The sequence below is a fragment of the Amphibalanus amphitrite genome, unplaced genomic scaffold (genome assembly GCF_019059575.1).
Source record: "Amphibalanus amphitrite isolate SeventyFive unplaced genomic scaffold, NRLGWU_Aamphi_draft 000194F_arrow, whole genome shotgun sequence".
Taxonomy (NCBI): Eukaryota; Metazoa; Arthropoda; class Thecostraca; order Balanomorpha; family Balanidae; genus Amphibalanus; species Amphibalanus amphitrite.
In genome coordinates, this window is record NW_024881689.1 from 195,094 (window position 1) to 218,669 (window position 23,576).

General features: G+C 45.6%; 1 protein-coding gene across 7 annotated transcripts in view; it reads right to left on the bottom strand.

The window, feature by feature from the left end:
* The window catches only part of LOC122384611 (histone-lysine N-methyltransferase PRDM9-like), a 49,609-nt gene extending 26,880 nt beyond the window's left edge, over nucleotides 1-22,729 (bottom strand). For 3 of the 7 annotated variants that reach the window (XM_043372191.1, XM_043372192.1, XM_043372190.1), the window contains exons 1-10: nucleotides 22,471-22,689; nucleotides 20,158-20,378; nucleotides 19,850-19,998; nucleotides 19,676-19,749; nucleotides 19,372-19,455; nucleotides 19,088-19,164; nucleotides 18,615-18,708; nucleotides 18,168-18,274; nucleotides 10,990-11,132; nucleotides 10,710-10,843 (exon numbers count right to left, since the gene is read on the bottom strand). In XM_043372191.1, coding sequence (XP_043228126.1) covers nucleotides 10,710-10,843; nucleotides 10,990-11,132; nucleotides 18,168-18,274; nucleotides 18,615-18,708; nucleotides 19,088-19,164; nucleotides 19,372-19,455; nucleotides 19,676-19,749; nucleotides 19,850-19,998; nucleotides 20,158-20,378; nucleotides 22,471-22,483 — 1,096 coding nt within the window. In that variant the 5' untranslated portion in view covers nucleotides 22,484-22,689. Of the gene's footprint in view, nucleotides 1-10,709; nucleotides 10,844-10,989; nucleotides 11,133-18,167; nucleotides 18,275-18,614; nucleotides 18,709-19,087; nucleotides 19,165-19,371; nucleotides 19,456-19,675; nucleotides 19,750-19,849; nucleotides 19,999-20,157; nucleotides 20,379-22,470 lie in introns of all 7 variants that reach the window. The other 4 variants (XM_043372187.1, XM_043372188.1, XM_043372189.1 and 1 more) reach the window with 4 other exon arrangements.
* Nucleotides 22,730-23,576: the final 847 nt, after the last annotated feature.

Below are 23,576 nucleotides of genomic sequence, written 5' to 3' on the forward strand. Positions count from 1 at the left end.
GCCGCCTCGTCCGGCGCGCTACGATCATCCGTTCCCGAGATAGCACCGTCGGCACCATATCAAAGCAAAATGGTATATTTACATAGAGAAAGTAAAAAAATAAAATAAAATATTTATAAAAAATACCTATCTCCAATTTTCACAATATGGTTTCCCAATACCCTAAGCATTAATAAAAGCTAAAAAAATAAATTTTATTTAACTGGCCACACTTTGAAAAATTTGAAAGAAATTTTTGAACAATCTTTTGAAAATTCAAAATTCAAAATTTTGAAAAATTTTGCATACCATCTGAAAGCTTGTGATGTGGCGAGTTCAAATATGTATAATTTTTATAGTTTAAAAAAAAGTTTTCGATTAGATATAGCTACTCAAATACAATGATGTTTTTTAACTTTCCAAAATTTCCCAATGTTATAACTCAAAAACCGTTGCTCCTACAGGTCTACAAATCTCAGATTCGACTTCTGGGCACAGAATAACCCTATACAGCAATTTTGAAGAAAATCTGAGGGGGTCGGGTGTTAATTTGCACCCATGAGCTGTTGAATCGTCCTGGAATGCCCCAGGTACTGCAAAAGTACTTGGTACTTGCTTGGTGCTCGCAAAAGCACTTGGTACTTTCAACTGATCGATCGGCGCTTGTCTGGTGTCGATCTGACATCTAGAAGCTGAGATATAAGTAACAACGAAATGCTGTCAGCCGCCAGTGACGTCATATGAACTGTCGGCCACCAGTGACGTCACGGCGGTTGTCTGCCGCTTCGCCGTTTCTGTGGCCTGGCCGCTGGAGCCGGCCGGCGGCCGGCCGTTAGGTGGCATGAGATGCTGCCGCCAGTTGGCGGCACCTGTCAAGCGTTCCGGCCGTCGGCCAGCTTGGCAAAATACTCACGTACCTACTTGAGATCTCATCTTGCTGACATGTTCAGGGAGGGGGGGGGGGGGTCAGAATATATCATAACATTGCATCCTTGGTATTTGTGCAAAAGTCGTGATTCACTTGAAAATATAACGGTGGTGCCGTACTCTGATCGCTGGGAGATATTGCAAATGCATCACATGAGTTGATCATGCACTGCCGGTGGCCAGGAAAAAGTTGTTCTGATGATTGCATTGAATCACTTGAAAATATTACGGAAACTGAGAATATGCGCTGCCGGCGGCCGGCGAAATACCCAAGAAAGATAATAATTCCACCGTAAGCCGCACGGACGGCTGGAGGCCGCAATAATGTTAATGATACACCGTCGACAGCATGCTATCTGGCCTGAATGATATCTTGCAGGCGTTCGTTATAAATATCTTATTTAGAAGACTAATCAACTTGGACGTTTCAAGATCGTACCAATATAACGATCGTTTGCACAAAGTGCTGACCGGAATAGTGAATACTGATTATTCCATTGCGGTTCCAATGCGGGCGTCTCAACAATCTCCGTTAAAATTGTAACTCTTTTATCATTCTCATTCAAGTTATTCGCGTTTGTTTGGTTTTCAATACTCATGAGCGACAAATCTGACATTTGCCATCTAGCGGCGGAGGGCAGAGTTAGTCGCAGACAGACGCCTGGGCGCGGACAGACGCGGCTCGCTGCTGAAAAACATCGACGGGCCTGCCATCTACCGGGCGCCGTCTCCGCGCTGTGATCGGCTATATTTCTTTCGGGACGCGTAAATGGCGAAAGTTTATTGGTCTCACCGGGGCTATTGAAGATGCTCTTTGTCACGGTATCATTCGTTTTTATAAAAGCGCTTTGTGTGCGCCGTATCGAAGGATAATATGGGTAGGCCGAAGGTAGAGCTTCAAATCCTACCGATAGATGGCGCAAACTACAGTTGGTAAAATCAAGACCTGTTTTTTTCACGAATGGCTGGTGCATGTTTGGAGCTAAGGCAAAAGCGTGCATAGCGTAGAGTGGCCAACTATGTCACGATGATATCTAGACTGATTACAGTGTCGTACGTTGGTCGTGCTCACTACAGGGCGCCGCAGAGCGTCGAACGGAGAGAGGAACTCCTCACCCGGTTATAAATATAGTCTGAGATTCTCGTTCCGAAAGCCATTCACCATTCCATGCTTCTATCCTCAGGATACGGAAATCCTTCTCCTCCACGCCGCAACCCCTCCGGGCTGGACAGGCAACTTTATCTCATGCGGGCTGCTCCCTCGGAGCGGCACCGCTACTCCCGAGGGAGCGCACCCCGTAGCCGGGTGCAGTGAGTGCCTTGGGGCTGGGTGGCCTGTCCTCTGGACGGGCTCAGCCCCGGCGACTCACTAGGATGCCTGCCCAGACCAATGTCTCCCCCTAATTCCTATCATCCTTCCGGCTCTGAAATGGTCAAATTGGACCGAAAGGGCCTAACCCAACAAAACAAACAAAAACAAAACAAATTCCGAAAGCCATCAAGTCCACGGCAAATAGTTGTGGAACAAGCGGCTGCGCCACTTGCTTTGCTGCGTGGTAGGAAAAAATTGCGGCACCAGCCAATTTGCTTTCGAATGGTGTTTGATTCATGTCGATGTGTCGTCTAGAAGCATAGATATGGACGGAAATGTGAAGAGAATTTAAAAAAGAACTGTTCTGAGGGCGTTGTTGGATGAAATTTGGGTGATACGGGGTCAAGACGGGTCAAAGGGGTCAGCCCCGATCACTTTGGGTCAGGCCAGGTCACATAGGTCACCTCTCGTCCGCTGGGATCAGCCCGGGCCACTGTTCTGCTTTTGCCTCCACCACTACCCCTACACCTAACACTACCCCTACCCCTACCACTACCCCTACCACTACCCCTACCACTACCCCTACCACTACCCATACTCCTACCCCTACCACTACCCCTACCACTACCCCTACTACTACCCCTACTACTACCCCTACTACTACCCCTACCACTACTACTATCCCTACCACTACCCCTACCCCTATTACTACTCCTACCACTACCCCTACCCCTACCCCTACCACTACCCTACCCCTACCCCTACCACTACCCCTACCCCTACCCAAACCACTACCTACCACTGGGTCATGCCAGGTCGCAGGATAATTTGATCCAATAAATATTTTTTTTTAATCAGACTTTAGAATTTCTTCTAGCCCTGCTCCTATTCGTGCCATTCCATTGCCCTTACTCGATTTTGTCGGAAATGGCGCTTTGTGGCAAATGTGGCGCATTGCGGCAAATGCGGCGCATCTCTACCTGTTGTTTGAGCATGCATCCTGACACCAAATTGCACCCATATCGGACTATATTTGACAAAACTGTGGGATTTGCGGCAAAAATGGCGCGTTGTGACCAATGTGACGCCTTGCGGCAAATGCGGTGCATTTGTATACTCGTATCACAAACTGTTTCCATTGAACGAAAATCAACACAATCTCTCGCCACTATTTATTCAAATTAAAAACTTGCCCATCCGCCAATGCGAGGCACCCGCCACCGATCGGCATGCATTTAGCTCAGTAAGTTTGTCGACCCCGGCTCTCAATGAAGATATAAGAACCGATCAAAATTTCATTGGCGTTCTTCCGGCGCGCCCCACGCGCGAACCGTGCACCCCAGCGAGTCGGAACCTAGAAAAGGCACTGACCCGCTCTGTCACCTATAAGGTGTGCAAATTTCAACCCCCTACGATATACCGTCTGCCCTGTAGGCCGGCTAAATTGAACCCACTACACGGCGTGGCGGACAAACAAACAAACAGATGGATCCTGTTCAAATAGTAGTATAGACAAGCGGCTGCGCCACTTGCTTTGCTGCGTGGTAGAAAAAATTGCGGCACCAGCCAATTTGCTTTCGAATGGTGTTCGTTTCAAATCGATGTGTCGTCTAGAAGCATAGATATGGACGGAAATGTGAAGAGAATTAAAAAAGAACTGTTCTGAGGGCGTTGTTGGATGAAATTTGGGTGATACGGGGTCAAGACGGGTCAAAGGGGTCAGCCCCGGTCGCTTTGGGTCAGGCCAGGTCACATAGGTCACCTCTCGTCCGCTGGGATCAGCCCGGGCCACTGTTCTACTTTTGCCTCCACCACTACCCCTACCCCTACCACTACCCCTACCCCTACCCCTACCACTACCACTACCCCTACCCCTACCACTACTACTACCCCTACTACTATCCCTACCACTACCCCTACCCATACCACTACATCTACCCCTACCCCTACCACTACATCTACCCCTACCCCTACCCCTACCACTACCCCTACTACTTTCCCATACATGCAACATTGCACGTTTAAATCGAGAAAGCCAGGCATTAAAATGGCACGTGCATTATACTGCACTTTTGAAACATACGAGAAGTCAATGCTGATTGGTTTCCGAGACATGCAGGAATATATAATATCACACGGGGCCGGTAAAATGTTTCATTCAGGACCGAGGGATTTGTTGAGTTTTCCGCACGAGACCGGAGGTCGAGGGCGGAAAATTCAACAAAGCCCGAGGTCCTGAATGAAACATTCCGGCCCCTTCCGGCCCAAGTGTGATATTTATTTTAGCATATGCCGTTTAATTTCCATATTTAAGTTCCTTTAACAATTTTACATGCTTGAAAGAAGTGGAAAAACCAAGACCGAATATCAAGAACTAAAAAATGTACATATTCCCTGACAAGAAAATAAACCAAGCCGACTCAAGATCACTGTGTTCCATCCTTGTGTCTGGCTCTGAGTTGGATTCATATCAAATCAAGAACATCTACTTCAACCTATGTCATATGAGAAGCCAGAGTAACGTTCGTTTTCAATATTAGAGAAGAGTGGAAGGTATACCATCCTGTGAAGTGAGCGCTTGGTTTTTTACCCATGTCAGTATGAATAAAGTTTTTACTGATCAATGTGAAATGCGTTTTTTGTCAATTCATTGCAGTTGTAAAAGGCATGAAATTTACGCCATAAATGTAGGTGATTAATTAATATGCCTGTACCTACATTAGGATTTAAAGGGACCCTCCCACCTTAACATTAGATTTGAGTTGAGATAGCCAAAATGGGGTCCCTGGCTCACAATTACCGGTTTCGGCACTCACAACATCGAGAAATGCCTTAAATCGGAAATATTGAATTTCAAAATTGCAACATTTTGATTCAGAGGGGCTAATGCTTAGGAATACCCCTCTGAATGTGTGACGTCAGCGCAAATATCTAACGATTTTTAAATGTTTGACTAAAACGTTTTGTAGCACGCAGTGGTATATGCTATTTGCGCGCAACATCTGCCGCAAACGCCGCACTTCTAAAATAAAGTCGCTAGAAACAGCGGAGATCCCAAAAAAGTAAACAAAAGTAAAAGTCTAATATCTTGAAAACCGGTGAATATTTTTCGGTGAAATTTGGTAGATATTCGTTTTCGCTCTTTCTGAACCGAGCGACATCACTTTAATGCCAATTCATAAACTTTTTTGAAGGTGGGAGGGTCCCTTTAAAATATTATCTTATTGAAAACCAACATTTACAATCTGTTCAATAGTTCAAAGCGACCAAATGCAACACGTAAGTTCACGTTAGATTTATATCAGTTAAGCTCTTTTCCAGCGCCTTCCTCAGTCTCAGGAAATGCTTCAAAAGTTCGCTGATAAAATGTTTTGCCCATGGGCCGAAACCTTTGACCAATTGCCTTCAACATTATGCGATTTAATCCAAAAAGCTTTTACCGCACGCTCGCGCTAATGCTAAAGGCATACTTCGGCATATGCCAAAATATGTTTTCCTGCACCTTTCGACGTTTTCCTGCACCCCTCGACGTTTTCCTGCACCTCTCAAATGTATGACGTCATTATGAATGACGTCACATCATAAAGTTGAAGGGCGTCATTTTGCTCCTTATAACTTCATTTTATCTATCGTCCATTTTATTTCATTGGCTTATGATATACCTACCTACATTGTGTTTGATGCAAGGATTTTATTATTTGTCATGAATAAAGTGAAACATCACCATATAAAACTTAAACTTTGACGCTATTTCGCAACAAACCGAATCCACGAAAGACTCAACAAGGTTGAAATTGGGGCGTTTTGGTTCCTCCAAAAAATTTGCAACGCTCCCATGCTACGCATGTATGGGAAATAGCTTCCTGCCCTGAGCTGAGAGAATTTAATGTTGTCACCTCGTATTTTAATCGAAAGTGGTACTTTCAATTAAAAAACTCGGTGACACCATTAAATTTTCCCAGCCCCGGGCAGGAATGTATTACCCCTACTACTACCCCTACCACTACTACTACCCCTACTACCACTACTCCTACCACTACCACTACCCCTACCACTACACTACCCCTACCACTACCCCTACCCCTACCCCTACCAACACCGCTGGGTCATGTCAGGTCAGAGAATAATTGGATCCATTCAGTACTAAAATATCAGACTTAAAGTGTTCCCAGCCCTGCCTCTATTCGTGCCATTCCATTACGTTTAATCGTATTTGTCGGAAATGGCGCTTTGTGGCATATGTGGCGCATTGCGACAAACGCGGCGCATTTTCACCCGGCGATTGAGCATGCACCCTTGCATCAAATTGCACCCATATCGGACCATATTTTTGACAAAACTATGCGATTTGCGACGAAGATGGCGCGTTGTGACCAATGTGACGCATTGCGGCAAACTCGGTGCATTTTTATACTTGTATCATACACTGTTCCCATTGAATGAAAATCAGCACATTCTCTAGCCACTTTTTATTCAAATTAAAAACTTACCCATCCGCCAATGCGAGGCACCCGCCGCCGATCGGCATGCATTTAGTCCACAAAGTTTGTCGACCCCGGCTCTCAATGAAGATCTACGAACCGATCAAAATTTCATTGGCGTTCTTCCAGCGCGCTCCACGCGCCAACCGTGCACCCCAGCGAGTCGGAACCTAGAAAAGGCGCTGACCCGCTCTGTCACCTAGGTGTGCAAATTTCAACCCCCTACGATATACCGTCTGGCCTGTAGGCCGGCTAAATTGAACCCACTACACGGCGTGGCGGACAGACAGACAAACAGACGGATCCTGTTCAAATAGTAGTATAGATTCTACCATCAATGGTTTGTTTTGATGGAGCTTGCGCCAACAACTGGGCCATTTTTGCGCCCAAACGTCATACTAGTAAAGCAAGCGTGTCAAGAGAGAGAGAGAGAGAGAGAGAGAGAGAGAGAGAGAGAGAGAGAGAGAGAGAGAGAGAGAGAGAGAGAGAGAGAGAGAGAGAAAGAGAGAAAGAGAGAGAGAGAGAGAGAGAGAGAGAGAGAGAGAGGGAGAGAGAGGGAGAGAGAGAGGGAGAGAGAGGGAGAGAGAGGGAGAGAGAGGGAGAGAGAGGGAGAGAGAGGGAGAGAGAGGGAGAGAGAGAGAGATCCAACTAAATTCAAGGACTAGAAATCCAAAGACTAGATAAAAGTCAAAGGAAATAGCCCACTTCTAACATGGGGGTTTGAACTGGAATAGCAGTTCCGTAGCTTAAGCTGAGACTAGTACAAATCAGAAGCTTTTACGGCCCAGCGATCACCCTAGGCAAAGATATTCCATTTCTCGTGTCCTAAAAAGTGTGCTTAAATGTTGTTGTCCTGAACAGCCGAAAGTGGTGCCCTTGTGAAGAAATGCCCAGAATGCAGCCACCTCAGCCTCACTATATCAAAATTTAACAAAAAATATTTTTTTCATAAAAAGGTTTTATTTTCTTTGCTGATCATTTTTAACCATAAAAAATTCGTACGTCCATTGCAAAAAAAAACAATTTCGGGAATATGAACTATTCAGTTTAAGAAGGTAGGAAAAGATAACGCAAACTTGTACTAGATACTGACTAGATGTAAAGACTAGAGAGGACTAGAGGGGTTGTGGTCAAGTCGAGTAACAGTAAATTACTGGGACTTTGATCGAACCGATCAAGGAAAAGATGTTCCCATAAAAACCCAGGGCGAATCGTCACCCAGAAGGTGGTGGATAGTGGTACCCGGAGAGATGTGACCGAGGTACCGCTCTGGCTTGGCTCGAGATGCGAACAAGATAATAGAAAGACAAGATCTAAAAAAGACGAACATGGAAAATGAGTCGTTTATTCAGCAATAGTAATATTGTTGATTTAACAATTAAAAACACTATAATACCAGCTGTTGGCCAATAGAATGGGAATTAAAAACACTATAATACCAGCTGTTGGCCAATAGAATGGGTCCTCGGTAGTGGAGAGCGGGGTGTGTTGTATCATGGACAAGTAGTAGGGGAGAGTGGGGCAGGACGCCCCCTCCGGTAAGACGCCCAGTACCCTCTAGCGTTAAGAGCAGAAACGCTGAGCTGTTTTTCATAGTCCCTGCGTAAAGCAAACCCAAAGATTGGTTACTTATAAAAAAAATTGTGCGTCTCCAGTGAAGTTTGCAACGTGGATAGGCAATAATGCCTTTTTGCTCGTTTTATATTTCATTTTGTCCCATGAAATGCAGCAATTATTCGTTCAGTTAATTTAGTACCCTTTTTCTTTGTTTTTGTAAGTGCATGTGCAACATTTCCCTTTAAATGACGCCACAATAAGCTGCGTTACAAATGCAGTCACATTTGGGCATATCATTTATGCTAGAAGACACAAACGTGTAAAACGCCCTGGTGGCTGCGGAGAAAGACGCCTCTAAGTCGGGTCATATTGGTCGCAATGATAAGAGTCCCATATGAAAAATCCGAGATATATGTACAGCCCTCTGCAAACTGCGTGGTAGGCATTCTTTTTCGACAAAACCGAGAATAACGCGAATACTATGTTAACCTGGCAGGCGGTGGGCCTCCCGGCCACCTTCCGCGCGGCGAGGGGGGCATTTTTGCCCCCCCCCCCGTATCTCCGAAACTACTGGACGGATCCGGAAAATTCAAACGGCGTTCGATAGCCCTGTCAAATTTGTCGACGGAAACCAAATTTCATTGACCTCGGGGTCACTGATGACGTCACGGGTCAGATCATAGATAAACTGTTTCACCGTTCACGGGTCTTCTAGGGAATTCGCTATAACACCGAGGAAAACGCATTTTGTCGAAAATCAGCGATAGGGCGTCAGTTGCCTAGTACATATGTTGCTATTAGAGGTCACTGACAATATTAGGTCAGGTCACAGGTCAGGTCACCAAGGGTCACCACTCACCACATGAACCCAACCTTACTAAGGTTGTGCGATGCATGTTTTATGGCCATTTTTTTCATTTCCAACTCAATGGTGTTGGTTATAAGACCATCAGGTACGGTTTAGGTCACTTTCTGGTGGAGGTCAGGTCAAGGTCAGGTCAAAAAAGGTCAAATTTCAAAGTTGATAGTTTTGCATAAAATGGGTATTGATTCGATGCAGCTCGTCACGAGGAGTCTGATGGTGGTCTTTGTTTTGCGCTACGAGGTCTAGAATGGCAAAAAACGAGTTTGAAAATTTGAAGTCATCAAATTTGAACAGCTTTTTCGCTATAACTTGGCCAAAAAGAGGTATCGATCTAAAATTGTGTATGTGGATAGAAGGCGGTAGGGACTATCACATCTGTTCCGTTTTTTTTTTCGAAATATAGAAAATTTCTTGGATTTTTCGGCTATTATATTCAACAAATCTATTTTTGGGAGGGGGTCAAAATACAAAAATTTTGACTCGGGCTCAAACAGCATAGTAGTTTCGGAAATAGGAGAAGTACTCTGCTGAGCCCGCCAACTTCGCCAACCGAGCCGAGCCGACTTCGCACCGACGGGGAGCGGATACATGCCCCTCCCCCCTCGATGATATCTCGAAAACGAAGCATGCTAGCGACAAGCAGTAAACGGCATGGGATACAGAGCCTAGTTTCTACAATTTTTACTGAGGTCATTTTCATGTCAGGTCAAAACTGACGTTACAGCGGTAAAAAGTCAACATGGCGGCACCACAGAAGAACAGAGTTTTCACGAATAGATTTTAAGTAAAGAAGCTAGGCACCCCGTGATCCTCTTGTCTATCCACATTGAAATGGCTACAAGTTGACCTAAAAGGTTAAGGTCATAGGTTGACTTCCGGCCACGCGAACTCATTTTGAGCTCATCTAGAATCATTTCGATAACTCATTTCGAGAGCGGAGCATTGCTGCACCGCTCTCCCTTATAGGTTCGGAGGTGTGTGGTGAGGTTTGACCATTGAGTGAACCGTGCCGTGAAGAGGGAGCAGCCGTACGGCCGGTGTCCTGTGAGACTCACACAGGTCACCGTCGGCCTGACCTGAAAATTATTTGCGTATTCTTACCTATGTTAGACGCTATACAGATGTGCTCTTAAATCCCTCAACCACTATTTTTACGGCTATTTCAAGTTCACGTCTATGACGCAGAAGCTTGCCGTGCCGTGGGCGCTAGACGCCGAAGGCTGCCGTGAGGTCTAGAAAATCCACCCTGTGGGGTGATCAAGACTTCCTTGCAAAGGCAAAAACTCCTATGTGAGGTCAGAGTCTGACCTCACATAGTAAGGGATATGTCCAATTTTTTTCTCTTCCAGAAGATGTCAAATTTATCTGAGAAAAAGTACTGAGAGTTTCACTTTCCCCTGTAAGTGTTCGGGAGCCATCGCCAATATTTGCCAGAGGGACGTACCCCCCCCCCCCCCCACCCAACCCGCCAAGGGTTACCTAAAAGGACAGGGAAAACGCAGTCCACTGTCGGTAGAAAGGTAAATTCCATTATCAAACTCCTCTCAATAAACACCACAGCCCTCGGAGCTGCTCACAATGAACTCACCTGAGGATGACGGTCCGGCCGGAGAGGAAGTCACAGACTGCCCAGACGTCTCCGAGTGGACGGTCAGCTCCCGGGCCGAGTCGTCTCCGTAGTACACCAGCAGCTCTGACCCTTTCGGGATGGGCTTTGACGTCCTGCATAGGTCGATAAATATCTCATCATAGATGAAAGCATGATATTTCTTCAAGCTTAAAAGCATCCATGAAACCATAAGACAAAACGCGTATAAAATGCGAAACTTACGCGGGACACATTCGTCAATTGTAAGACTACAACGCACCTGAAGTATATCTGACCCCGGTACTGGAAGGCCACTAGGTTTTGTTCTTCCTCCGTGCGGGCACAGTTGACCCTTCTGAGCCAGTTGCTGCAGCTCGGGTCTTCGGCATTCACCGAGTGATGCGCGTGCTCACCCTTCTTGATCTGAAGCAAGACAAAAATAGTATATTAAATCTAGAAATGAAACAAGAAAATCGTTAATGTTATGGGATCATGGTCAATGTGCTGTTTTAGAGTCATATTTTTCCCAGGTTTTATGTTTGTAGATATAAAACTTTATCGGAATTCACTGGGATTGTATTGCGTATGCAAGTCCAAATATTTCGGCCAATATTGTTTGGCCTTGGTCACTGGACAACTACAATAACCCTATAAGTATAGCTCACATTGCAATGTCCGTCAAGACAGCCCATATTCAGCCCAGATTCAGCCCGGATTCAGCCCAGATTCGGGACACCTCCGATCAAGCTGAAACTCGCACACAATGTAGGACATGACATGCCCAATCCACAGTCCAAGTCATTGGGTGACACTCTCAGCCGTTTGACCTACAGAGGTCAGCAAAGGTCACGTGGCCCAAATTTGCACAGCAGATTGTGGCCCACCCAGTAGAGCTAGAGCGCTAAAAATGGCACCAATCGACTCGCCAGCATCTAATCTTACTTTCCCAGCACTCATTTGACCTCTCAAGGTCATGCGATGACCTAAGGTCATTTGTGGGCTATGTCGAAAATACACTTGCAGAGCAGTTTTCGAGTAGAGGGATTGACCGAATTCCAAATCAAAGCACATCATCGGGTAGCCCATAGGCCGTAGTAACTTTCCTAAAAAATCGCTTTTCGATATGTGACCCCGTTTGACCTCGGCAGGTCAAAATGCGCAAATAAACGACACTCCATACGTCGCAGCCCGGATTCAGCCCAGATTCGGGACACCTCCGATCAAGCTGAAACTCGCACACAATGTAGGCCATGACATGCCCAATCCACAGTCCAAGTAATTCGGTGGCACTCCCAGCCGTTTGACCTACAGAGGTCAGCAAAGGTCACGTGGCCCAAATTTGCACAGCAGATTGTGGCCCACCCAGTAGAGTTAGAGCGCCAAAAATGGCACCAATCGACTCGCCAGCATCTAATCTTACTTTCCAAGCACTCATTTGACCTCTCAAGGTCATGCGATGACCTAAGGTCATTTGTGGGCTATGTCGAAAATACACTTGCACAGCAGTTTTCGAGTAGAGGGATTGACCGAATTCCAAATCAAAGCACATCATCCGGTAGCCCATAGGCCGTAGTAACTTTCCTTAAAAACCGCTTTTCGATATGTGACCCCGTTTGACCTCGGCAGGTCAAAATGCGCAAATAAACGACACTCCATACGTCGCAGCCCGGATTCAGCCCAGATTCGGGACACCTTCGATCAAGCTGAAACTCGCACACAATGTAGGCCATGACATGCCCAATTCACAGTCCAAGTCATTCAGTGGCACTCCCAGCCGTTTGACCTACAGAGGTCAGCAAAGGTCACGTGGCCCAAATTTGCACAGCAGATTGTGGCCCACCCAGTAGAGTTAGAGCGCTAAAAATGGCACCAATCGACTCGCCAGCATCTAATCTTATTTTCCCAACACTCATTTGACCTCTCAAGGTCATACGATGACCTAAGGTCGACCTCGGCAGGTCAAAATGCGCAAATAAACGACACTCCATACGTCGCAGCCCGGATTCAGCCCAGATTCGGGACACCTTCGATCAAGCTGAAACTCGCACACAATGTAGGCCATGACATGTTACATGTTAGATGACCTAAGGTCATTTGTGGGCTATGTCGAAAATACACTTGCACAGCAGTTTTCGAGTAGAGGGATTGACCGAATTCCAAATCAAAGCACATCATCGGGTAGCCCATAGGCCGTAGTAACTTTCCTTAAAAACCGCTTTTCGATATGTGACCCCGTTTAACCTCGGCAGGTCAAAATGCGCAAATAAACGACACTCCATACGTCGCAGCCCGGATTCAGCCCAGATTCGGGACACCTCCGATCAAGCTGAAACTCGCACACAATGTAGGCCATGACATGCCCAATCCACAGTCTAAGTCATTTGGTGGCACTCCCAGCCGTTTGACCTACAGAGGTCAGCAAAGGTCACGTGGCCCAAATTTGCACAGCAGATTGTGGCCCACCCAGTAGAGTTAGAGCGCTAAAAATGGCACCAATCGACTCGCCAGCATCTAATCTTACTTTCCCAACACTCATTTGACCTCTCAAGGTCATGCGATGACCTAAGGTCATTTGTGGGCTATGTCGAAAATACACTTGCACAGCAGTTTTCGAGTAGAGGGATTGACCGAATTCCAAATCAAAGCACATCATCGGGTAGCCCATAGGCCGTAGTAACTTTCCTTAAAAACCGCTTTTCGATATGTGGCCCCGTTTGACCTCGGCAGGTCAAAATGCGCAAATAAACGACACTCCATACGTCGCAGCCCGGATTCAGCCCAGATTCGGGACACCTCCGATCAAGCTGAAACTCGCACACAATGTAGGCGATGACGTGCCCAATCCACAGTCCAAGTCATTCGACGGCACTCTCAGCCGTTTGACCTAGAGAGGTCAGCAAAGGTCACGTGGCCTAAATTTGCACAGCAGATTGTGGCCCACCCAGTAGAGCTAGATCGCTAAAAATGGCACCAATCGACTCGCCAGCATCTAATACTTTTTTCCCAACACTCATTTGACCTCTCAAGGTCATGCGATGACCTAAGGTCATTTGTGGGCTATGTCGAAAATACACTTGCACAGCAGTTTTCGAGTAGAGGAATTGACCGACTTCCAAATCAAAGCACATCATCGGGTAGCCCATAGGCCGTAGTAACTTTCCTTAAAAGCTGCTTTTCGATATGTGACCCCGTTTGACCTCGGCAGGTCAAAATGTGCAAATTAACGACACTCCATACGTCGCAGCCCGAGTGTCTTTTATTTGCACATTTTGACCTACCGAGGTCAAACGGGGTCACATATCGAAAAGCGGTTTTTAACCTTCCAGGCGGTGGGGGGGCATTTTTTTGCCCCCCCCCCCCTTTAGTTTTTTCGATATATCTCGAGAACCGCTGCGCCGATCGTCACCAAACTTTCAGTACCCTCCCGGGAGCAGCTAGCGCACATAGTGACCAAAAATTTTCCAAAGGCTATGATAGGTTGGCCGCTATTGACGTCAGAGTGACGTCATTTTTGCCATTTTCGACCCAAAAAAAGGTTTCGCGGGAAGAGCTGTCAGGCCTACAGCTTTAGAGATACAGAAAAATGTTTCAGACATAAAAGGTGTGGAATTAAGAGGGCTACAAAACTGCTATTTCGGTTTTTCGATTTTTTTTGGATTTTGACCCCCAAAAATCAAAAAATAGATTTTTCGAATATACTAGCCTAAAAATCCAAAAAGTTTTTTGAATTTCGAAAAAACCGGAATATATGTGATATCCCCTACCGCCTTCTATCTACATACCAAATTTGAGATCGATACCTCTTTTTTTGGCCAAGTTATAGCGAAAAAACTGTTCAAAATTGATGACGTCAAATTTTCAAACTCAATTTTTAGCAATTCTAGACCTCGTAGCGCAAAACAAAGACCACCATTAGACTCCCCGTGACGAGCTGCATCGAATCGATACCGATTTTATGCAAAAATATCAACTTTGAAATTTCACCTTTTTTGACCTGACCTTGACCTCACCTCCACCAGAAAGTGACCTAAACCGTACCTGATGGTCTTATAACCAACACCATTGAGTTGGAAATGAAAAACTGGCCATAAAACATGCATCGCATAACCTTAGTAAAGTTGGGCTCATGTGGTGACCCTTGGTGACCTTTGGTGACCTGACCTGTGACCTGACCTGGTATGACCAGTGACCTCTAATAGCAACATATGTACTAGACAACTGACGCCTTATCGCTGATTTTCGACAAAATGCGTTTTACTCGGTGTTATAGCGCTTTCCCTAGAAGCCCCGTGAACGGTGAAACATTTTATCTTTGACCTGACCTGTGACGTCATCGGTGACCCCGAGGTCAATGAAATTCGGTTTCCCTCAACAAATTTGACAGGGCTATCGAACGCCGTTTGAATTTTCCGGATCCGTCCAGTAGTTTCGGAGATACGGGGGGGGGGCAAAAAAGTGCCCCCCCCCCCACCGCGCGGAAGGTGGCTGGTAGGCCCACCGCCTGCCGGGTTAAGGAAAGTTACTACGGCCTATGGGCTACCCGATGATGTGCTTTGATTTGGAATTCGGTCAATCCCTCTACTCGAAAACTGCTGTGCAAGTGTATTTTCGACATAGCCCACAAATGACCTTAGGTCATCGCATGACCTTGAGAGGTCAAATGAGTGTTGGGAAAGTAAGATTAGATGCTGGCGAGTCGATTGGTGCCATTTTTGGCGCTCTAGCTCTACTGGGTGGGCCACAATCTGCTGTGCAAATTTGGGCCACGTGACCTTTGCTGACCTCTGTAGGTCAAACGGCTAGGAGTGCCACCGAATTACTAGGACTGTGGATTAGACATGTCATGGCCTACATTGTGTGCGAGTTTCAGCTTGATCGGAGGTGTCCCGAATCTGGGCTGAATCCGGGCTGCGACGTATTGAGTGTCGTTTATTTGCACATTTTGACCTACCAAGGTCAAACGGGGTCACATATCGAAAAGCGGTTTTTAGGGAAAGTTACTACGGCCTATGGGCTACCCGATGATGTGCTTTGATTTGGAATTCGGTCAATCCCTCTACTCGAAAACTGCTGTGCAAGTGTATTTTCGACATAGCCCACAAATGACCTTAGGTCATCGCATGACCTTGAGAGGTCAAATGAGTTTTGGGAAAGTAAGATTAGATGCTGGCGAGTCGATTGGTGCCATTTTTGGCGCTCTAGCTCTATTGGGTGGGCCACAATCTGCTGTGCAAATTTGGGCCACGTGACATTTGCTGACCTCTGTAGGTCAAACGGCTAGGAGTGCCAGCGAATGACTTGGACGGTGGATTGGACATGTCATGGCCTACATTGTGTGCGAGTTGCAGCTTGATCGGAGGTGTCCCGAATCTGGGCTGAATCCGGGCTGCGACGTATTGAGTGTCGTTTATTTGCACATTTTGACCTACCGAGGTCAAACGGGGTCACATATCGAAAAGCGGTTTTTAAGGAAAGTTACTACGGCCTATGAGCTACCCGATGATGTGCTTTGAATTGGAATTCGCTCAATCCCTCTACTCGAAAACTGCTGTGCAAGTGTATTTTCGACATAGCCCACAAATGTCCTTAGGTCATCGCATGACCTTGAGAGGTCAAATGAGTGTTGGGAAAGTAAGATTAGATGCTGACAAGTCGATTGGTGCCATTTTTAGTGCTCTAGCTCTACTGGGTGGGCCACAATCTGCTGTGCAAATTTGGGCCACGTGACCTTTGCTGACCTCTGTAGGTCAAACGGCTGGGAGTGCCACCGAATGACTTGGACTGTGGATTGTGCATGTCATAACCTACATTGTGTGCGAGTTTCAGCTTGATCGGAGGTGTCCAGAATCTGGGCTGAATCCGGGCTGCGACGTATTGAGTGTCGTTTATTTGCACATTTTGACCTACCGATGTCAAACGGGGTCATATATCGAAAAGCGGTTTTTAAGTAAAGTTACTACGGCCAATGGGCTACCCGATGATGTGCTTTGATTTGGAATTCGGTCAATCCCTCTACTCGAAAACTGCTGTGCAAGTGTATTTTCGACATAGCCCACAAATGACCTTAGGTCATCGCATGACCTTGAGAGGTCAAATGAGTGTTGGGAAAGTAAGATTAGATGCTGACGAGTCGATTGGTGCCATTTTTAGCGCTCTAGCTCTACTGGGTGGGCCACAATCTGCTGTGCAAATTTGGGCCACGTGACCTTTGCTGACCTCTGTAGGTCAAACGGCTGGGAGTGCCACCGAATGACTTGGACTGTGGATTGGGCATGTCATGGCCTACATTGTGTGCGAGTTTCAGCTTGTTCGGAGGTGTCCCGAATCTAGGCTGAATCCGGGCTGAATCTGGGCTGAATATGGGCTATCTTGACGGACATCACATTGCAGCGATACCCAAAATTCTAAATTAGAATCACAGACAAAAATTCAAATCCCTGCGCGCTATCAACCATGTAGGAGACTCCAAGTTAAGAAAATCTAGATACACTCACTATTTCCTATCAAAGTATGCTGTAAATTTAACTATAAAATACATACAAACACACAGACAAGATGTTATACACAGAACACATTCGGCGTCATTAGTTTTTAATTCAGTCCACTCATACTACAGTGATGAGAGGAACGAATATCATCTTGCGTTTTTTAGAGGCAAATCCCAAATTGGGCTCAGTGCGAATTTTCCAACATCTCTGTTCATATCTGGATCCTTCTCTTTTATTTCGATGGCCTCGCGCACTGTCCTCTTCCTCCAATCACTGACATAGGCTACTGTTCTTGCCTCCAAAGGGCGCATCTGACCAGAACACTCACTTGCGTGTCGTGCCGGTGCCGATTTCAATCTGCGTCCGTGTTGGATGTCTTTGGCGTGTTCATTCACTGTAGTATGAGTGGACTGAATTAAAAACTAATGACGCCGAATGTGTTCTGTGTATAACATCTTGTCTGTGTGTTTGTATGTATTTTATAGTTAAATTTACAGCATACTTTGATAGGAAATAGTGAGTGTATCTAGATTTTCTTAACTTGGAGTCTCCTACATGGTTGATAGCGCGCAGGGATTTGAATTTTTGTCTGTGATTCTAATTTAGAATTTTGGGTATCGCTGCAATGTGAGCTATACTTATAGGGTTATTGTAGTTGTCCAGTGACGGACCAAGGCCAAACAATATTGGCCGAAATATTTGGACTTGCATACGCAGTACAATCCCAGTGAATTCCGATAAAGTTTTATATCTACAATCATGGTCAACTTTCTGTCTCTCTGTCATTGTTGTGAAATGATTTTAAATATTTCTTAATCGTCTCAATAACTCCATAGTAATAGAATCGAAAAGTGCCAGTGTGAAAGTAATGGAACCAAAGTTAAAGTATGATACAAAATATGAACCAGCAAGATGTTAGGTATTGCAAATAAGGATTAATGATATTTGGCAGATAAATGACAAAACCGACCTGCCATCTGTACCCGGTGGTTCGAGCCTGACCCTGCTCGGTGGTCAAGATGCCCTCGTAAGGACCAAGTCTTTGGCGCGCAGGAAGATCATTCTCCGCAAAAACTCCTGAAATCGAATAAAGAATGTCGTGGAATCGAACATACGCACGTCTTCACTTTATCTCAATGGACACACAAGGCACTGATAATCCATGGGACATTAACCACGGGTTCGATGTCTCTCGGACGGCGAAGATCCTACGCCGTCCGGCCAATCACGTTCCAGAACTGCAGCCGAGCCCCCGCTGACCTTGGACGGGATTGGCCGGACGACGTAGAATCTTCGTCGTCCGAGAGACATCGAATGCGAGGTAAATTGAGCAATACAAGCACCATCACCAAATGTTTGCAGCAAAATCCAGCAGCGGTTGTTACGCACCACCGTTTGTTTTGCCTTATCAACTTACCGGTGCCAGATGCTGGATTTCTCGACTGACCAGAGCTGAGAGACGACGGCAGAGTCTTGAGGTCCCTTTCGGCACCTCCGATACCGGGTCGTGCCTGGAATATTCAGCGTATATACAGCAAAATGTCGACCAAAGATGATATAATTAAGAAGGTACGAAGACCGTTAGCTTGGTTGGAAATTAGCCAGGGATGTTTTGTGAATATAGATCATAGAACCGCTGTAGACCTGGTCGCACCCATGACAGTACTGACAAACCTGCAGCAAATGCAATAACTGTAAAGAGAAAGAGGATAACAAAAATATCAAAGAAAACGATCATTTTATAGATGCACGTACTGTCATTCTCTGATTTATGCATAACACCACATCAATCGCATTCAATGTTGAAATGTGGGACGCAACCATCGGAGTAATAAAGAATACGAACTGAAGGATGATGTGTGGAAGACACAAAACCAACGCGTTTCTTACCTTGGTATCGGGTATGATCTTCAGCGGTCCATGGACAGGACATTCTCCGTCCCTATCGCGGCAGCACAAGTCACAAACTGCCGAAAAGAAGGGCAAAAGGGTATTTACGGCTCGATGGACAGTAGAGTTTGTAAGATTTCATTTTTTACGTTTCTGCTTGACCAAAACAGTACGTCTACTATTGTTTTTATTTGTCTGCAATTTTGAGGTCCTATGGTGTTGGTACATTCGTCTTTAAATGAGGAAAGGTTCGCTAGTTTACTAAAAGGAGGGAAAAAACTCACATATGTTACCATCATCGAGACCATCCACGTCCCGGTAGTTAATGACGAGACGTTGACTCTTGATGAGCCCTCCCTCAGCAAAGACTGTAATAAAATACCATGATTAGTCATGAACGATTGGATAGTATTTATCACAGGGCCAATTCAATAGAATGCATGACAGTTAGACCATTATATCACTTTTGCAGAGTCCCAATCCAATGATATAAAAACTGAAATTTCCTCTGCAGGGTACAAAAATAAGACTCATGAATCATGATCTAACGGTAGAACCCTTTCCGTATTACTGATTTAATCAATTTACCTTCAATGGAGTCTTGACTGTCCGACGGAACGACCGGTAACAGATTCCTTTTCACATTGGAGATGAACCAAGCACTGAAAAAGCAACAATTATGAGAATTCATCACAAGCACACAGTGTCTACAATGACACATAACTACTAAAAATTTCAACAAGGCACTGGATCAGCCCTTACCTGTCCCGGTCCACCTCAGTGAAACCCATAAAGTCTTCAGACGGTGAAGGCGACCGACACAGGAACTCTTCCTCCTTCACCAGAGACTGCAGAGCGCGGTCCGATAAAGGATCCTCGTCTGACACCGAGGGAGACGACGGACGCTCAACCTAGACCGGACCCGAAAAAACAGCATTGTTAAAGAAAACATGTAACCTTATGTACCACTGATTAGACTATTCGAACACATTTTACTTTTGCATTATGTATATCAACCTGACAGTAAAAGATGTCAAATATGGATGCGCACTTTCAATTTGTACACTTACCCTTGGTGAAGTGACTTCAATCTTTATCTCCTCCTTCACAGCCGGCTCAGGGATGCCCTCGGAGCCACTGTCTATGGGAGTGGAGTTCCTCTGCCTCTGAGACCGCCTTACACACTCTGACGGACCCCATTCCTCGTTGCCGTCAGCAGAGCCCTCCCGAGACCACTTTGATTCTACCGGTGTCATTGACGCAGTCCGCATGGACGGCAGTGGCTCAGACACTGGTGGGATGAGGTTCAATGTCCTTCGTCAGTTCACGCCCATCGTGACAATACCGATTCACAATGAGTAGGTAGGAAACAAGAAGTGACAAAGTTATTTAGTTCTCATCACAAATAATTGAGTAATTTCCAATAGTGTCCAATATCCATGACACTGTCATCAGTTCCAATGATATGATTTCAACAAGAAGGTACCAATTATCAAAGAGCTAGGTACTCACATAGTTTTGAAAGCTACCTACTAGTTTTGAGCACACTAACATACTTAAGTTATTATTTCAACTGATAAAACATAGATCAATATGACCCTTTTTTCCTATGCCAGTCCTTTAAAAGTAAAAACATACCCAATTGAATAAAAAAGTTAAATTGCTTATGTATGGTCATCCCCCAGACCAAAATATTAAATTGACAGAATCCTTCATGCCTGTACTTCAATCCCATAATTTCCCCAATTTAAAGGGACCCTCCCACCTTCAAAAAAGTTGATGAATTGGCATGAAAGTGATGTCGCTTGGTTCAGAAAGAGCGAAAACGAATATCTACCAAATTTCACCGAAAAATAATCACCGGTTTTCAAGATATTAGACTTTTACTTTTGTTTACTTTTTGGGATCTCCGCTGTTCCTAGCGACTTTATTTGGAAGCAATAGTTTGGCAGCTGAAAGTGTGGCACTTATTGCGTGCAAAGCAGCATATACCACCGCGTGCTACAAAAAGTTTTAGTCAAACATTTAAAAATTGTTAGATATCTGCGCTGACGTCACACATTCAGAGGGGTATACCTATGCGCTAGCCACTCTGAATCAAAATGCTGCAATTTTGAAATTCAATATTTCCGATTTAAGGCATTTCTCGATGTTGTGAGTGCCGAAACCGGTAATTGTGAGCCAGGGACCCCATTTTGGCTATCTCAACTCAAATCTAATGTTAAAGGTGGGAGGGTCCCTTTAACTACACAGAAGCTGTAAACTTGCACAGTCCAGAGCCCTGATCGGCGGCCGGCTAGTACTCTTGCCCGCGCTCACATACGTGCACGTTACCCCGACAACGGGCTATTGACCAATGAGAAGCGAGAAAAGTGTTACGTCACTGCGATTTTTCATATACCTGTGCCCCCCGGATGTGACGTAGTGTGCTCGCGCGCGTGCAGGGTCTCTGCGATCGAAAAAGAGCGCTAGCAGCGCGCCACTTGACGCCGCAATTGTCAAAAGCGGCGTGTTAGTATGCTTTATTATGAATGATGTGTGTAAAAGTGAGTTTTTATGTTGTTTATTTGGAGGAAATGGTTGGAATAAATTAAGTTATTTTTATTTCTGTTAGTTGGAGTTTTTATTCAAAAGATTTCGGTGTATACCATTGATATTTACTGAAAATACCTTCGCTTGAATAAATTGCAGATATTTGGCAACTGAAGTGTTAGGTAAGCCTAAATGATATGTAAAAAGGTAAGAGACACCCTGATTATCATTTGAGAAACGAAAATATATGAATTTTCCTTATAATGACTCGCTCAATATGCTGCTCCGCGGTTTATGCCCCGAGGGTGTCCGAGGGTTCCCGTTAGTTTGACGTTGGCGCTCGGCTCGCGCGCGAGCCGACGTCACCGCCTGTGACGTCGGCTCGCGAAATACGTCATACCCTGCACACAAAATAGCCGGCTGCCGAACAGCGCTCAGTAAAAGTGCTAGATGCATACTCTGCATAGCCATTGTTCTGAAGAATTTAAAACAAACAATAGCAGCAGCACAATGGTGATTGAAGGGGACTGTTTGTTCAGAAGACAGCCACAGCAGTGAGACCAACTCTGTTCCACTAAATTAGTTCCATTACAAACTACAAACTTTCATTACACTTAAGTTTGTAATGCGGTATAAGTAACCCTGGTGTCCCAGGAAGATGCCAGATACCATTGTAGGTTGTAGGTTTTCTAGGTTTGAAGGGTACGTTGTAGGTTTGTAGGTCGTAGGTAAAGTTAGGTCAGGTTCGGTTCGTTTTGGTCTATATATCTCTGTCGTCCCAATCTGGCATCTTGCTGGGACGCCAGGCTTACTAATATCTGTAATGCTTGTCTGCAGATATAACAACTCACCAAGCTGATCCATCTTGAGAAATCAAGACCACTCCAACTCCAATCCCTTTTCAGCATCGGTTCCCAGTCTATTCTGTCTATCTCAATCTCTTGCCCAAGGCCGCTCTTGCCACAGTTGAACGGTAAAAAGCTGCAAAGGCCTCTAATAAATATTACAAGCCAATGAAACACACAATAAAAGAATAATATCCCAATTCACCCAATATCAATGAAATGACAATCGAAACGCCACACCATTAATGAGTTCAGCTGACACGCGGTAATGCAGCAAAATGGCGTCATAAATGTCGATTTTCAGATGACAAGGCTGCGTTCGGACATGGTAGAAATAAAGACGTTCGGAGTTCGGACACTACTGCTGTCAATTTAGCAGCAGTTTGCTTTCAATCTGTAGATTGATATTCTGGGGTCAGCCGATTGGGCCCAAATTCGGCCGAGGGACCAAGTCTGACATGCTGAGCACGAATCCGGTCTCAGAAGTCTGGTATACTCAACAGATCTCCCAGATTCAGCCTGGATCGCTCCAGATGGATATTCTCCGGGGTCTCTCGATTTCGCCCAAAATTACCCCAGAGACGAAGTCTGACATGCTGAGCATCAGGGGTGCGGAGCCGGAGCCGGAGCTAGAGCCGGAGCCGCCGGGCCCAAGCCGGCATATTTTGCCCGGAGCCGGAGCCGTGAAACAACATAGCCCGGAGCCGAAGCCGGAGCCGGAGCCGTCAAAAAAGGGGGCGACTCCGGCTCTTTTTTTAGAGGAAAAAATATTGACCTAGTTGGGTTTGACAGTGCAAGGCAGTAAAATATGTGGTTATCAAAATAGCCTTGTTGTGCAAATACAGAAGCAACGTGCACCTTGCGTGCACCAGTCCAATCGCCTTTTTTCTTTCACCCGTATTTAATTAATCACACAGGGGATGTACTGAGTAGGAACCGGAGCCGGAGCCGCCGGAGCCGGACCATTTTACTCGGAGCCGGAGCCGGAGCCGCCATGACATTTCACCCGGAGCCGGAGCCGGAGCCGATTTTTTTTCCGGAGACCCCTCGTTTTTTTTGTAAGATCTGTTGGCTGTTTTATAAGACCCCTCGGCGGCACATGGTCTGCCGTA